The 16,789-nt window shown below is 40.9% G+C and overlaps 2 protein-coding genes across 2 annotated transcripts in view; one reads left to right on the top strand and one right to left on the bottom strand.

Annotated features, from left to right (window-relative positions):
• The window catches only part of LOC115395310 (cell migration-inducing and hyaluronan-binding protein-like), a 184,731-nt gene extending 180,317 nt beyond the window's left edge, over positions 1-4,414 (top strand). The window contains exons 29-30 of the mRNA XM_030101175.1: positions 1,189-1,289; positions 2,130-4,414. Coding sequence (XP_029957035.1) covers positions 1,189-1,289; positions 2,130-2,257 — 229 coding nt within the window. The 3' untranslated portion in view covers positions 2,258-4,414. The remainder of the gene's footprint in view (positions 1-1,188; positions 1,290-2,129) is intronic.
• Positions 4,415-14,410: 9,996 nt separating this feature from the next.
• LOC115398558 (uncharacterized) lies at positions 14,411-15,833 on the bottom strand. Its single transcript, XM_030105793.1, has 4 exons — positions 15,758-15,833; positions 15,533-15,642; positions 15,180-15,295; positions 14,411-14,857 (listed from the first exon to the last, which is right to left on the bottom strand). Exons 1-4 carry the CDS (start codon positions 15,830-15,832, stop codon positions 14,556-14,558), a joined length of 603 nt encoding a protein of 200 aa, XP_029961653.1. The 5' UTR covers position 15,833; the 3' UTR covers positions 14,411-14,555.
• Positions 15,834-16,789: the final 956 nt, after the last annotated feature.

A 16,789-nucleotide genomic window follows, 5' to 3' on the forward strand; every position in this document is an offset into this window, starting at 1 on the left:
AGGAATTTACAATAAATTAGTATAAATACTTGGATATATACAGTATATACATGTAACAGAGGCTCGTCTTGTTGCCTTCCAGCTTCTGTGACAAGTTACAATTACACATTTTCATTTTTTTTTTCTCAAAAATATTTGGTTGTCGTCTGCATAAAGTTGATGTTGGTGTTACAATTTATTCCCAAAATGAGATTTGAAACATATTTTGATTTTAACAATTGCTTTTAAATTAATAATTTTCTTGGAAAAAAAAATGTTATTTTTTATAATTTAAGAATTCTTTACAATAATTATTGATTTTTTTTCTCTATTGGGGAGTCCGAATACATTTTCATTCATTCTCTCATGTTTTGTTTTGGGTTTTATTTGCAGATTTGTTTTTCTCACTCACTTCTGAAACAAACTTTCACATCTTTCCCAAATTCAAACCTCTGATCCGTCCTCTCTGCCTCTCCTGATGTCAGGAAACTAAAAATAAAGCCAAAATAAACCAATGACTGTACAAAAAGCAGCCACGGGTGTAGTTTGCGTTCACGAGACATTGACTTCCTCACTGTTGCTTTGAGATGAAGCTGTGAGAGCTTGTTTCTGTGTGAAACAGAGAATATCCTCTCACCACCACAGCTGGGGAGAATGGCTGATCTCCACACCAGAACCATTTAATGTGAAGCCCTGCGTGACAGTTAATCAATACAGTAAATGCTGTGTTACTCTGAATTATGACACCTTTCTATCAGAACCATCAATTAGTCTCCGTGGCTCATTAATCCCCACAGACCTGCAGTTTTCAGGATGCAGTAGCCAGAACGAGTCAGCCCTCCTCATAGTCTCACTTTTTCCTTTTTTCTAAAATGTTATATTTTAGTTGCAATTACATTGAACCTGTCAGTATTTTTCTGCAGCTCTCTGAATGATTGAGGACTCTGAAGAATTGAGAACATAAACTATTAAAAACTGTTGTGTGCTAATAAATCCAGCATATTGTGTTTGTCTGTTTTTGTTACTTGGGAGTAGAGCAGATCGCATTTTATGATTGATTTATGGAGAATAAGTGGACGTTTTTCAGGTTTAGTTTGTTTTTTCTGGCCACTGCACTTATCCTCAAATATCCTTTGGCATGAAAAGACGTAGCTGCTGGGGTTCGGCTCCAGCTTTAAAACAACGAGCTGTCTTTCTCCTCTCTGCCAGTTCCATTGTCCTGGTGACGTCCAAAGGCCGCCTGGTCACCAGAGGATCCTGGATCAAAGCGCTGGAGCGACTCGGAGCTGACAAAGGCATCAAACTGAAAGGTGAGTTCGACGCGACGTCGGCAAGCATCTTCAGTTCAGGCAACTCGAGGCACAGCTGCTCAAACAAAGCAGCTCAAAGTGGAGGAGGGAAGGATAATAATCCACATCGTTCTCTGGGCATTTCCTCCTGCGATGACTGGAAAGACACTGGAAGTGACGCACAAGGAAGTATTTTGGTGATTCTGTCTGCTGCAGATCAGATTTCAGGCCTTTAGATAATCAGTAATTCGTTGCTTAGTTGGGTTTTAGCCGTAGATCGTAAATATAATGGATAGAACTTCCGTGACGTCACCCATAGACTTCTATAATCCCGTTCTGAAGACTTCAGCGAGTCCAGCAGGACGTCTCCATATCGAACGTTTGAAACCGGATGTAAATGTGATTGGTCCAGCCTGTCATGTGACCACACCACGTGGACAGAGGAGGCGCTGTGATAGGGCGATTTATGCAAAACTTTAACTCGTAATATAAAATCAACACATGATTTCTGTGAAAATCAGAGTCTGGTGAAGCCAACATGGTTGTAGAAACTAGTGATAGAGACCAAAACATGTTCTGAAACCGGGGCTTTATATGTTTATTTGCACTCTGAAAATTGGCATTTTTGAATGGGTTCCAATGAGACCGGGGCTCTTTTTGAAACCAGCATCATCGCCCCCTGCTGGAGTAACCCTGGAATTACATGTTTTTTGCACTTCCGCATTATCTTCATGTTTTATGAGCAGAGGTTGGCACCTGGTTTTAACTCATTGTATCTGCTATCACCTTCATCAGACTTGGTAAAAGCTGAAACCAGAGCTAAATCTGTCCTGACCCGGGGCTGATCTGTCCTCTCTGCAGATAAACTGGCCTTCGTGGGTTTCAAAGGCTCCTTCGTCCCGGACTGGGTCCACCTGGAGGTGAGCAGCGACCGAGCCAAGGTCCACCAGGTCCTGCCCGTCCCCGTGGTCCACAAGATGAAGCTATGAGCGGCCGGCCGAGCGGGGAGGACAGACAAGTGACTCTATAAACCCCCCACCCCTCCGAGAGACGCTGATACAGACACCCCTGACAAACACACACACACACACACACACACACACACACACACACTGCAGAGTCAGCTGCTTCAAGCCATTGGCCCAAGATCAAGTGGTGTTTATTGCAGGTTGGGTGGTGGGAGAAAAAAATGGTATGCTTTGGTAAGATTTTAACAAAAAAAGAGTAGGTGAGGACCCTCCATCAGAGCCTGCACTGCCCACCATGAACCCACAGAGGGCGACGGACGAGCCCACGGCGGACCCTCGGACGGAGATGCTGGAGGCCTCCAGATCTCCACGGACTTTACCGATAGCTACGATAGATATGATTGATGTTGATCCTGTTTTTTTGGACAAAACACTATTGTTGCATTGCTGAGCGCCATCGTTACGTTTGCATAATGTTAGCTTGCTGGCTGAAGTAACCATGGGGTTTTTAGTCTAATAATCATCGTTGCTACGCTGTGGAAACTTTAGTTACTCGCTCAGGCTGAGGTGGAGGTGTAAAATTAATGACATCGTCACGAAAACCCTCCGAGGATTTTTCTGCTCTGAGGTCCTCAGAATTAGATTTGCACATGTCGAAGAGACTCTCGAGTCTGCAGCAGAAGGTGGGAACTGCCCGTCGCTTTTGTTTGTTGGTGTGTCCACCGGTGTTTGTCTTCACTGTAATGTTTTGGCAAAATTTGAGATGTGAGAGGGGGGTCCGCAGCTTTCCTCCAAGGCAATCTGGGGGTGTGCTGAGGGGAAAAAAAATGATAGAGCTGTCAACAAGAAATCAGAAAATGATCAAGTCTGCTCGATTTTGTGTAAATCTGAAGTGAGATGATGCTCCCAAATGGTTTTATTGGTGAGGATGGACACCATGCACTCTGGGTGTTTGAGAAGCCAGTGCAACTATTATTTCACCTTCAAAAGCACAAACAGGTCCAAAAGGATGAAAAAGAACTAAGAGGATTAAACTGCAAATTTTATGTCGGCATTCTGGTTCCATTACAGGACGGTTGGTACATTTTCCACATGACTGTGTCCAGGAGGCTTAGTTAGAGTTCATCCAAGGATTTAGTGGAGTTCTGTGGTTTCTCTTCCTCTGATTCTCAGTTCTGTCTGTTTGCAGCAGGTTAAAAGTGCAGAATGCAGGATAGAAGGTGGGATTGTCCACATCCTCTCTCCATCGGCGTGGATCAACGGATCCACGTCGATGGCTGGTGTTAAAGTGCCAGATCGTAAATGAATGTCCTGTTTGAAAAGGCTCCTGTCTCACTGGGCTGCTGGCATTTCATAAAGGAATCAGAAAAGGAGTTTCTAAAATGTTCGGTGGGGCATTTCGAGATCTTCAGGATATTCTCGTAGTTTTTGCCATTTTGTCAAACCCTGAGTGAGGATTGGTTTCTGCACTTTTTATCAAGGATTGTTAGTGTGTCCTTTACAAAATGGCCCCAAGCACCAGAAATTACTCTGATTCTTGTCCTGCAGGTGAATTTCCAGCTAAATTTGAATTTGTACAGCATTCATGCAGCATGTCTGAAGCACTGCTTCAGTGTGTCGATGCTGTTTTATCCCAGTGAGGCAGGAACTTCATTTACATTGACAGGTCTGAACTCCGGTTGTGTGATATCTCTGTAACACTCTGCTCTCCTGGACCGTCATGGCTGCAGTTTCTGAGTCAGATTCTTTCTTTTTTCTACCAGAAGGAGCAAATTTCTCCAGAATTCCGAGAGAGCCTTGTCCAGTGTGTAACGTGGAGCGCCCTCCCCATGCAGGTGTCTGTGATAGCAGGTTTAGGACCTGATTGATTTTCACTGTTGTGGTCAAAAGAAAAAAGAAACAGACATTCCTTGTTTGGTGCTTTACCTGCTTTGTTTCATTCCAGGCTCTCATTCCATTGTGACCTTTTTTTTTTTTGTTAATTTGAAATGAACCAGCAAGGCACCCTGAACTCAAACTGTCCTGAGAATGTGGAATCAGGGAGTTTTTAAATGTGCAATCCCCCCTCCCTTTGCATTTCAAATCTTTGTTCCAATCTGGCAATAGGAGGACAAAAAAAAAAAAAAAAAGGACACCCCTTTCTCCTGATCATCCTCCTCCTCCTACCCCCCTTTGCCGAAATAGCTGGTCTTTTTTCGGAGGTTGTAGCAGTAGTTTAGTGTTTTGTATGTTTAATGTGTTTTTAAAAATCCACAGATTGCTAAGAGATATATTTTATACTTATTTATTGTACAGACGCAGTCGATCCGAATCTTCAAGGGACATCTGTTGAGTTGTAATGTTCTTCCTGTTCCTGTATTATCTACACTCTATGTAACAAAACTCCCCCCAGAACCATTAGAGCTCCATTTTAAAAGATTTGTACCAGAAACTTGCTGCACTCGTGCGTTTGACTCTCGGTATAGTCGGCTTGTTTTAACTGTACATCAAATGGATGTGTTGTATATGTGGCTTGGGCTTGTAAAGTGATTGAATTTCTTTGAGGACTTTTGTACAGAAATAAAGAATGATGAATAGTTTGTCTGGTGCAGTGATTTTCAAATGCTGTAAACACATTTTTCTTTCGTTTTATTTTTCCCAGAACTGAAACTGTGTCAACGTGTCAGACCATATTTCAGTATTTTATGGAAAGCTATTGGTTATTTTAAATTTAACTGCAGGAATGAATCTCCTAAAAGTTGAATTTACGGCATCAAGCAGTGGAAAAGCTGATAATAAAAACATGTGGGGAACTTTTATCTGACAAATGAAAAGTTAATGTGGAGGTAAACAAACTGTGATTTACTAGTCTGTAAGGTTTCAGGAAAATGTTCCCAGCATGAAACCAATGTTATTGTTGGTTGCTGTTATTGATGATGGTAGAAGTTTAATTAGGAAATGTCTTTTAGAATCCACAGCGACTGATGTTTCTGGTGTGTTGATACAGACCGGAACCAGTTGGGAAATTCCCATTTCCAGTTGGGGGCATTTAGAGGATTAAAAATCTGTATGTAAGAGACAAAAAGCATCAATACCACATTTATAAAACTGTTCTCAAATGATGAGAAATGTCTGTTTTCTTTCCAGCTGTGGTGAGTGAAACAATAGGAAGTTTTTCAGTTTTTTCTTCATGTTGAAGCACGAGCGCCTTCATATATAATTATGTTCCATTAGTTTCTGATGGTTTATCTGGACCTTCACTCTTTCTCAGCTGGACAGTCTTCAGATGAATATTTCACTCGTTGTAATTGTTTGTGAAAGCAGGGTTAAACAGTTGCTGGGACGTTTCAGAGTGGAGTGATGGGGAATACAGTGAGTGATTTGGACCGAGCATCTTGTGGTTTCGAGGCAGCTCTATATGAGGGCACTAAAAATGAATCCTGATATATTCAGCAGCATCACTCCCTGTCAAGTGTTATATCTTAAACAAGTCTTCTTTTGATCCTGTCGACTGCGAGTCATTCATGAAGCACATTTCGATCATTCATGCCCACACACCTCAGAGTATAAAACACTGACACTTTGACCTCAGGCTCCTGCTCTGAAGTCTGTAGGAAGGCTACATGAGAACAGAAGCTACAGATCTTAAGAGAATGAGGCTTCTCACAGATCAATACCTTGCAGAGGTGAAGCCACTGGAAAACAATCAGATGGGAAATAATCTCCAAACAGCAGCAGAAAGTGGAGCTGAAGCAGAGAAAGAGACCAGGAGAGGAAGATGAAGCGAAAGGTAAGGAGATAGAGACGCAGCAGGGAGCAGAGACTTCACTCCACGCAGGTGGACATCATTAATGGACGGATCAATTCTCAGCTCACGGTCAAACCTGACAACAGAACAAACCTCCATCCAGACTCACATTTACACCTGCACACTCGATTACAGATCCCGGCAATTGCGAACGTCATTTATTTTCTAAATTATGCATATCACACTATTTCAATCCTTCATAAACCTGATCTGCATCTCTTTTCCCCATTTTATGCTCCATTTCACAGAAATCCATTGACGGCTATACACACCGTGTCAAAAACCAATATAAGATATCTGCATATCATTAGAGAACGGCCATGACTGAGTATCCATTTCACTGCTTTAATCAAGTGAGAATGAGACCAAATTTGCATTATCTTTATAAACATTCCAAACTATAATCCAGCCTCTTCATTCCAAGTTCGATTCGATCAGTTTTGCAGATTAGATAAACAAGCATAAAGTCTGTTCCAGTAACCAAATGTCCAAATCAAAGGTTAACTACTGTTAGTAGCCACATTTAAAAGCTCTGCCTCCTCCATGTGTTCTGCATGTGAGGTTCTGGTCAGCCTGAGGTTCCTGATGGCAACAGGAACATCTCTAAACTATCACATCCTGCAGTGTTTATAATAATAATAATAATACATTTTATTTATAATGCACTTTCCATTTCAAACAGAAATCTCAAAGTGCCAGTGTTTGGCTGTAATGAAACAGAACATTATGAGCTGTCCTCTCGTATCACCAGGTCTCTGCCCTCTACCAGCAGTTCACTTTCAGATAACTGACCTCATACTCAACCAGCTAAAGACCTGATAATCTGTTTAGTTTGGATTATTCTAGAGACTTTTCATCATTTCACAGATGTATTTTTGTCCAGAATAAAGATAACAATTTGTTGTTGCTGATTTAAGCCTCTGATTCCTGAAAAATGTATCACCGCTGTGCAGAAAACAGGGAGTGATCTGGATGAATCCTTCATGGTACACATAATTAGGGATTTAAATCGGACATAATGGGTTAAAGATGCTGAGATTGACGTTTGTTCCGTTTTTTCACTGAGTGCAGATCCATCACTTTGTTAAAAACACACATGCTCACAGTCTTCATCTCTCCATCCATCAGTGGAGTTCAGCAGGAAGCAAACAGGCTTTATTCCTTCTCCAGAACATCTAATCAAAGTACATAAACACTTTTGTCTTTGTTCCTCAGTGAGCGTCTCCAGATCTCCCTCTTCTGGAGCCAGATCTGTTTCCACGTTTGATTTCATATCCAGGAAAAGATCCGCAGTTAAAAAGTGAGAGGTGTGTGACAGTGAGTCCATCTGTGTGGACTCTGGCTGTTCTCTCGTCTCTGGCCTGTCATCACAACATTCAGGACAGTTTGGGTTCTTGTGGGGACAAGAAGAGTCTTCGAACGCTGCTCTTCTGCCCTCTGCTGGTCTGAAAGCTCTGCTGCATTCTGATGGTTTATTTATGATTTCAGATCTTACCTCTGCAGCCAACAAAAACAGTCTCCAGGATTACTTGATCTACACGTCTGAAAGATTAATAAGTGATTTATTAAGTGATGAATAGATTGGATAACATTATACCTGCTATTTAAGATACTAAATCCAGCTTGAATAAAACCTCCAAAACATTGAACTGGACAAAAACACAGGCTGACATTAGAGAGGTAAAAAAACCCTGGAACATACAAAGAGAGAAAAACAAGTTATCAGACAAACCTGATATAATTAAATTGAATTAAAAAAAAAATTAAATTATTCTATTCTGTTCTAATTTGCATGGAGCATCACTGCTCCACTGGCATTCCTTCTCCCCACAGTGCACTGTGGCGCCACCAGCTACTTCCCAATGATAAAATATTAAGAAAACTTCACTTTCTTCTTCAACTCCTCCATTTCTGACCCTCACACATTCATCATTTGTTGGTATTTTCAGCAGGAGTCAGAATATTCACTGTGACGCTCTGCAGCAACAAACAATGATAATCTTGTTTATTACCTCCGACAAGGAGGTTATGTAATCATGTTGGTTTGTTGGTTGGTTTGTTAGCAACATTAGGGAAAAAAGTTATGGACGAATTGTAATGAAACTTTGTGGAAAGGTGGGTCTTGGGCTAACTTAGAATCCATTAAATTTTGGCGATGATCCGGATCACTGTCTGGATCCAGGAAGTTGTTTAAGGATTCTTTATCATTGAGAGATAGGGAGTCTTTGACATAGTTGGGCATAACTCAACAATAAATGACAAGGGGGCTTAGCAAAAAATTACAGTGTCAGTTCTTCAATGACTCTAAGAGAGATCAGCTGCTGATCCAGATCACGGAAGTATTCCGGATACCAGGATCCAGAACAGACAAAAACAGGGGGACTCCGGAGTGTCAGTTACTGTGAGGCAACACATCGAGATATGAACATGCAACAAGCAGCTTTCTCCCAGACATTGTTTGTGTTGGGGAGAAATAAAATGTTGTTTTATTATGTATGGTGTTCTTATTGTTGTTGGTGACTGATTTGAGCTGCGGCGGAGGTCTGCGCTCTCTGAGTGCCAAATTCTAGTTTGGACTGTTTTCTATCAGAAACAGTATAAACTGCAGCAGCAGGACGAGTTCATCCCTATAGCACCATTAAGACAAGGAAACTCACAGAACTGTATAAGTGAATAAATAAAATACATGAAAAAGGTGATTAAGAATCCTAATGATGAAACACATGAAACAAAAGTCATAAATCAAATAAAAGTTTCATTACAGTTTTTCTCAAATACTAAAACACATTTCACAAACGTTTCCTCTATGTTCCCCGATGTCTAAACACAACACCCTTTTCTAAAGCTACATAAACACAACCACACCTTCTCACTCCACAACTCCAACTTTCACACCAAAAGCGCAGCTCGAAGCTTTCAAAAATGCAAACACCATCCACATCATTACACACTACAGCAGAACAACTGAAAACACAATGCTCAATTTGTGAGCAGGTTCTTCATTTCATAACTGCCAATGCATATCTTTAAAAACTTTACCGTAACGGATCTTCTCAGATCTCTGAGGATTATGCATTTAGATCTGTGAGTTTCATATGAGGAGTACAAATCTATAGAAAATACTGCATGTGCACTACTGTAACACAAGTCAGTGCAGAAACAGAATCTATTGCACACAACAGTACTCTTGAAAACATGTTCAGGGTGTGAAGTTTTTTTATTTACTTTATTCACACCACACACACACACACACACACACACACACAGTCTTGTATTTCTATCCTTGTGGGGACCTTCCATTGACTCCCATTCATGTCTAGCCCCTAACCCTGACCCTTACCCTAACCCTAACCCACACCACAATAAAGCCTAACCCTAAAGAAATGTTTTTGCACTTTTACTTTTTTCAGTAACAACAACATGGTCAAGAAAACACTGTTTCTCCTACTTAGGACCGGAAAAAGGTCCCCACAAGGCACGTCGTTCCACGTTTTGCTATCCTTGTGGGGACATTTGGCCCCAACAAGGATAGAAATACGAGAACACACACACACACACACACACACACACACACACACACACACACACACACACACACATACACACACACAAACCACAATCACTGTGCGGCATCATGTCGCTGAGCTGCATCGGGCCACATCACCTCATCCACATCGCAGGCTATATTCTCTCTTGCCAGGCACCGCAGGAAAACCCCCCCAGAATGGCGAATCCATCCTTGGAAGACAGTGGCGTTACTAGGATGCCAGGTGTGGGGGAGCATTTGTCTTACCGGGGGGGCAAAGCTCAAAATCCAGCAGGGCCCTCATTCAGCAGGGGTTACTACTGACATGGACCGTCGGACCGAGGGGTGTGTGTGCTGCTGCTGCTGCTGTCACAGAGCGTCAGACTGGGGGGGGGGGGGGGGGGGGGGTGGCACTACTGAAATGGGGAGTCGGACTGGGGGAGGGCGGGACTGAGCGGACACTACTAGTACTTCCGCTAATCGCGACACATATGAATGGAATATCACATGCTGGGGGTGGGGGGCACTGGAAGGCCTCCACTGGGATGTCAACACAAGCCAGCTCCATTGCCCTCAGGAGGTTCTCTAGTGTATGGTTGTCTGTCATAAACCTTCCATCTCCTCGATGAGGAGAACTCCTGTACAGGGTTCAGAAAAGGGGAGCAGGGCGGCAGACAGACGTTCAAAAACTGGTTACTGTTGGTGGTGAACCACTCTCTGATTTGGTTTGTTCTGTGGAAGCGGACATTGTCCCAAATGATCACATAAATGGGATGTGCGGGCCCAGGATGGTGTTGTTGGCGGTCCAGGAGGATGCAGTAGCACCAGGTGTCTTCCATTTTGAGTCGTTGTGTGTAATGAATGACGCCAGGTATGTTCATTGTGTTCAAATATTGCTGCCTGTGGCATGCATCACATGAGCTTTCATTTGAGAATATGAGTTTTTTTTTGCAACTTGTGTTTTAGCAAGGAAAAATGTGTTTAGATTTATGAGAACAGAGGATTGTGTTTTGTGAATTGTGTCTTCATGTGAAATGTGTTTATGATATTGGCAAATGATGGCTAGATTTAGTAAATGTGTTTAGACAAGTGGTCATTTGGTTTAGCGGATTGGCTTTTGTGTTTTAGCATTTGAGAAAAACTGTAAGATACAGGTAATGCAATTATTTGAATATATTGTTTAATGGGAACCCGGACCTGCAGCATGCACTGGGACGGTTTGCAGCCGAGTGTGAAGCGACAGGGATGAGGATCAGCACCTCCAAATCCGAGGCCATGGTCCTTCACCGGAAGAAGGTGGCCTGCCCCCTCCAGGTCGGTGGAGAGACTCTGGCCCAAGTGGAGGGGTATCCTGGGGTCTTGTTCATGGGTGGGGGATGGACGGAGGTGAGATTGACAGGCGGATCGGTGCAGCGGCTGCAGTGATGCAGTCGTTGTATCGGACTGTTGTGGCGAAGAGGAAGCTGAGCCGAAAGGCGAAGCTCTCGATTTGCTACTTTCTTCACATCACATTCTATAACTCCTCTCCAAGTGTTTGTTTTTCTTTTGATCCTTTTTCTTCTTATATTAGTCTAAATGAAACATTATACATAATATTTAAAATGACTGATTTATTTTGTTATTCTGGTTTCACCCATGTTTAACTTTCTTTCTACTGATTCTGTGTGAATCAGTGCTTACAGGATTTTCCCTTTATGGTCAAGAATGATACTATTTCTGTTCTTTCTCTTCAAAATGTTAAATTTGCCTGAAATGTGCCAGAAAAGAAGGATGAAACCACTGAAATCATATAATAAAAAAATGAAGATGTAATGAAATGTTTACCTTCCTAAATTTTAAATCAAGCTTCATAAATGCAAAATAAGATACAGGTTGTATTTGTGTTTCCAAACTACCGTATGTAAGAAACTTTAGAAACTGTGTTGTCTTCATTTTAAAGGAAAATTGATTTGGTGTAAAATCAAAAATGTTTCTTTTGGTCCAACAGGCTGCAGACCTCTGTACTCACTGAAGCCACTGATGACAGGAATCCTCATGAATGCTTCTGTTCACATGTGAAAATCACGCATTTATTCAAATTGGGTGAGCTGCAGCCATTGTCACCGTCTTTCTGCTGCTGAGAAGCTAAACAAGAGCAGACTTTTTGTAAGTTTGATCATTACAATGAGACAAAGTGACTACTGCTGTATCTTTATCCATCATTGAACATAAAAGGAATAATTATAATGGCTGGTATTTTAATGCTTTGCTTTTCACATTTATTGCATTTATTTGTGGTCTGTGCAGCACCTGATAGAAAAAGACAAGAAGAATCAATATGTTTGAATATTCACTAAAATATTGTACTTAACAGTAAAAGAAAAATGTTGTAAGATGTCATTTTGCCTGAGCAACAGTCCAAATCCATCAGTTATACCTGAAATGAGATCTTCAGTGGGAGAGGTTGGAAATAATTTATCATGTTTGACCACAGAACTCAGTCCATTATAATTTAAGAGATTTTACTGATTGGAATCCTGAGAAAATTGATAGAAAAAAAACTCCTGCACTCAACACAAGAATGCAATCCTGTGGTTTGATTCATTAAAAATGTTCAGTTGTTGAAGTTTTGTGTGTTTGATAAGACATGATTTGTGAAGAATGATGTCTCTTTATATCAAGACCATCTTAAGGTTAAATGCGTGTTTCACTCCACCTGAAAGTGTTCTTCCTTGTTTATCTGATCATACAGACGACAGTTCTGATAAACATTCACATTACATGTTGTGCAGTTGTAATAATTCCTGTTTCTAATATCATAGACATTTTGCTGTATTTTAAGGGATTTTAAAAAATATTGGACTGTGTCTGTAGAGGTTTTGTGTATTTTTCATGAGCATAAGGTGTTGAATGGCAGAATTTCAGTGGTTTTGAGATTCAACATGAACTTCCCCCTACGCTCACAACATGTGTCAGCATGAGGAAAATTTGGAAATGTGAACTGGAATTATGCTTTAAGGAATATGATAGATGTTCCAGCACGTCCATACTCCACCAACAGAAAGCACTAACTGTTAAATGAGTTCAAGTCCGTGCTCCTGTTAATGTATAATTGGTAGGTATAAATGCAAAGGCAAATACAGGAACTGATGGTGCAACCCAACAAAACCAAACCAAAACGAAGCACTTACTACACTCTGAAAAAACAGTCAGCGCCCTTGTTAGCTCAGTAATGGTGACTTTATAATACAGAAATAGAAAAACAACTGATGTCACAGCACATCTACACCACACCAACAAAACACACTTACTGTATTTAGACATCAAGTCAGTGCTTTGGTTAGTGTAATACGGTATGGCTAGGGACTCCAAGCCAGTCGTCTGAACTGATCGTCTGGAATACACATCAAGCAATTGAGCTGATGATGAGGCACATCAACACTACACCAACACCAAGCACTTACTGCATTCAGAAATCCAGTCAATGCTTTGGTTAGTGTAGTATTGGTGGCCAAAAAAGAATTGTAATCACCTTCACCAGATTCTTCAGGACAACTGGTTAACCTCCATCATGACCCAGCACAGCTGGACTACACCAACTACATCTTACCATGTCTTTGGTTCTTGTCTTGGAAGGCAGCTGGACTTTGAAGACTCTTCTGCTCTCCTCTCAGACTCTTCATCAGTTGTGACCAGCAGGTATCAGACCCCAATATTTTTTTGTGGTCAAATCGGGGAGTTCTTCAAATCCATTTCTTTGATTATGTTATGCATCTCCTTAGGTCATTGACACCTCTGGTCAGCCGAGAGTCGTTGTGTCTCGTCGACACCCCCGGCCAGGTGAGTTTCTCCTCATGAATATTGGCTCTTCCTGAGAGAACAAAGCACTGCATTATCAATGTGTTTTCCAGCTTGATGGCTCCACTCAGCAGAGTCCTTCTGGTTTCAGGATCCAGCTCCTGTGTTAGCATAACACTGTTTGATTCTCAACCAATGTAGTCTGGGGCCCTCTGTGAAGGGAAAACAACTGTTAAGGCATTAATACCTTATAATCTTCTTTGTCAGCAATTTTCAGCAAGACAAACTTGGTCAAAGAAAATGAGTCAGTGCACGAGCAAATTCTGTCAAGATGGCTTGGAAATATACATACCGAGCCATCAAAGGGTCTCAAGATGTCTTAAGACGTGTCATAAGACGCATTTGTTGAGATGTCTTGAGATGTCTTGGTAAGTCAAGACGTGTCTATAAGACGCGTCTATAGACATGGGTCTTAAGATGTCTTAAGATGTCTTGAGATGTCTTAAGATGTCTTGGAAATATGAAGATGTCTTAAGATGTCTCAAGATGTCTTAGAAATATTACTGTCTCAAGATGTCTTGTAGGCTCTATGCACAACTCAACCACTCCCTGAACTTCAGGAGGCTCGTTTCCTGTCTTTCATGATAGGATGAGCTGATTAATGCAGGTGTGTCTGAAGTTGTTACAGAGGTCAAACACACCTGCATTAATCAGCTCGTCCTATCTTGAAAGACAGGAAACAAGGAACCTCCTGTATGAGCTCCATACAGCCACTTAGTCTATTAGATGCAGCGGACAAAACTAAACTTTCTACTGCATCTAATGTATTTTGTGGCCATATGGAGCTCATACAAACCCACTTCAAAAAAACTATCCCTTTAAGGTATCCCTTTTCACTATTCCTTTTCCGTCAGTTGACTTTAACATTTTATCTTTTATTTCAGTTAAACTTTCATTACTAATGTCAAAAAAGAATGAAAAATTGTATGACATACTCAGCATTTAATAGTAAAACATAGTATTTACAGAATGATTATGTTTACAAACTGATTATATTTATATTGGTATCCTTCCACCCCCTATCGTTCCAGCCCCTATCATATAGGGCATACATCTCAAAATCACATTGTACACATTAAAGACTGCTTCATTCAGGCACAACAAAAACATCTGTATTTTGGACTGGTACCAGTCCAAGGCTTTAGCAGCACAAAGAACTGATTGAGTGTTTACTCTATATGAGAGTGAAGGAATGTGTTCATCAGGTATTGTTTGTTCCTGGAATTGTGGATGATTTTTTTGTCAACTATTTGACAGTACTGTTCATTGGTGGCAGTGGACTTTGTCCCGATTCCGAGCTGTCGATTTGGTTCCCAGAAGCATTTGTGGTGGAGGAACATGAGGGTGTCAGTGATGACTGCCGTTGGGAAGAGTAGTTTTCCTCCTTCTTGGTATTCTTTGCAGCCTGTCAGGGGATCTTCTCTGTGTTGAGGCAGGAAGATGGTGCCCTCAAACAGGACCAGTGGATTATCTGGGGAAAAAAACGTCATGCATTTAGCTATGGGTTACATCAATATGTTTAACTACAATATTTAACCTAACACGATAGCATCAAGCAGGGCCAGCTCTAGGCATAGGCGAACTAGGCGGCCGCCCAGGGCGCCACGTACAGGGGGAGCGCGCCGTGGCCGTATAAGGGGCATCCGACACTCCGTGTGAGCACTGGTCTGTGCTGCTCTGACGGCCGATCATTCGGCTTTGTTCACCGCTAACCCCCCCCCGCCCCCACACACAGCTTGGTTCCTCTGTAATCTTCCTTACATATTTCATTCAAGATCTTTTAACTACTTTACCTGAGATGGTAGCCCATATGGCGGTGATTTTCACTGGTTGCCTGTCACTCACATGGGTTTGGTTGAGGGGGGCTGTCTCCACAAATGAGCCAACTTTTATAGTCTTTATATCAAATCTGCAAATAAAACAATACATGTTAAACACACTTTGGTTTGCTAAAAAGATGAATTATAAAAGGGGTATTCCACCTCTTTAGATAAATATCTAAGGTCCTAATCTAGGATGCACAGCATCTGGGAAATGCTATGCAATCCTATTGTGTTGTTGGTAGAAATGCAGTGCTATAATGCACTGAATACAGGTTTCTCAATAAAATACATTGCTTCCACTATTAAACACATAGATAACATACTTGTATTTTTGTGGGGACAGTGTAACACTCTGGTGTTTCGTGCATCTCTCCGGTTGCCCAGAAAGAGGGTTGTCAATGACGGTGATGACAGGCTTCCCCCGTATCCAAACCTAGGAAATAACAGCATATGATGCAAAAAAATGCTTCCATACAAAAATATTGTACTGATTTATTAATATGCATTGTCTGTACTTGACTGAGAATGATCAACTACAGGGATCATACCTTGGGTCCAAGGAAGATCTGTTCCCCTGCCAGGACTCTATCCTCCATCCTCTCCATGAGGTCCGGCTGCCGCATCATTTTTGCCACTTTCAGATGGCATAGTTCTGGCATTTGGTTTCCAAGCTGTAACCCTGTAAAGAAATAAGTTAGAATAAAATAAAGAATGTTGTTACCATCATTTTAGACATCGTTGGTTGAACTAACATGCAGGAATATGTTAACCCTTGACTACAGTGTTAAAACACATCCCTAAGTCCTGTTTTGGCTTTTTAAAAGCCACAGTTTGAGGTGTTGTAAAAACATAACCCATTATGTTTTTTAATTTGTTTTTACTCAGATCTCTGTATCTAGCTCAGCCCATTTAAAAATCTTAAACATTTTGGATTTTAACCATTGAAATTCCTTTTTTATAAGAGATGCAACTGATTTGGTGAAAAAAAAATGGTTATCAATTTAAAGTGACTGATTTTCAATTTAAAAAAAACGATCAGAGGCTGGAGATTTTTTTACAATAACATTGACTTTAGTGCTTTTTCTTTTGCACCTCATCAGATTTTAATTTTTACTACCCTTTTTCCTGTGTTGGCTGTTAACAACCCACAACCTTACCTGATGTAAAACGTATCAGAAAAATATTTCATTTCTTTCTTTTCCTCAAGCTCATCCCTGATAAAAAATAATGAATACTTTCAAAAGATTATGGATTTGAACCTTTCAAATGCCCATTCCATATTGATTTGGTGGGAAAAAAGCACACAAAAATGACAGTTTTTCAAAATAATAAATAAATAATAAATAAATCAAAGGATGGATATTTTTTACGTGCTATCACACTCTTGGATATGTCAAAGATTAGTTAAAAAAAACAGGCTTTGGTGCTTTATTATATTTTGCGCAGCATCAGATTTTAAGTTTTACTCCCTACTGACTCCCATAATAACCACATTTTTTAAAATGCAGCCATTACACTGCCGTGGAACCACCTACAAAATTTGCATTTAAATTGTTAAAATCGACAATTTAAAATAGAAA

Source organism: Salarias fasciatus, chromosome 1 (assembly GCF_902148845.1).
Source record: "Salarias fasciatus chromosome 1, fSalaFa1.1, whole genome shotgun sequence".
NCBI classification, from domain to species: Eukaryota; Metazoa; Chordata; class Actinopteri; order Blenniiformes; family Blenniidae; genus Salarias; species Salarias fasciatus.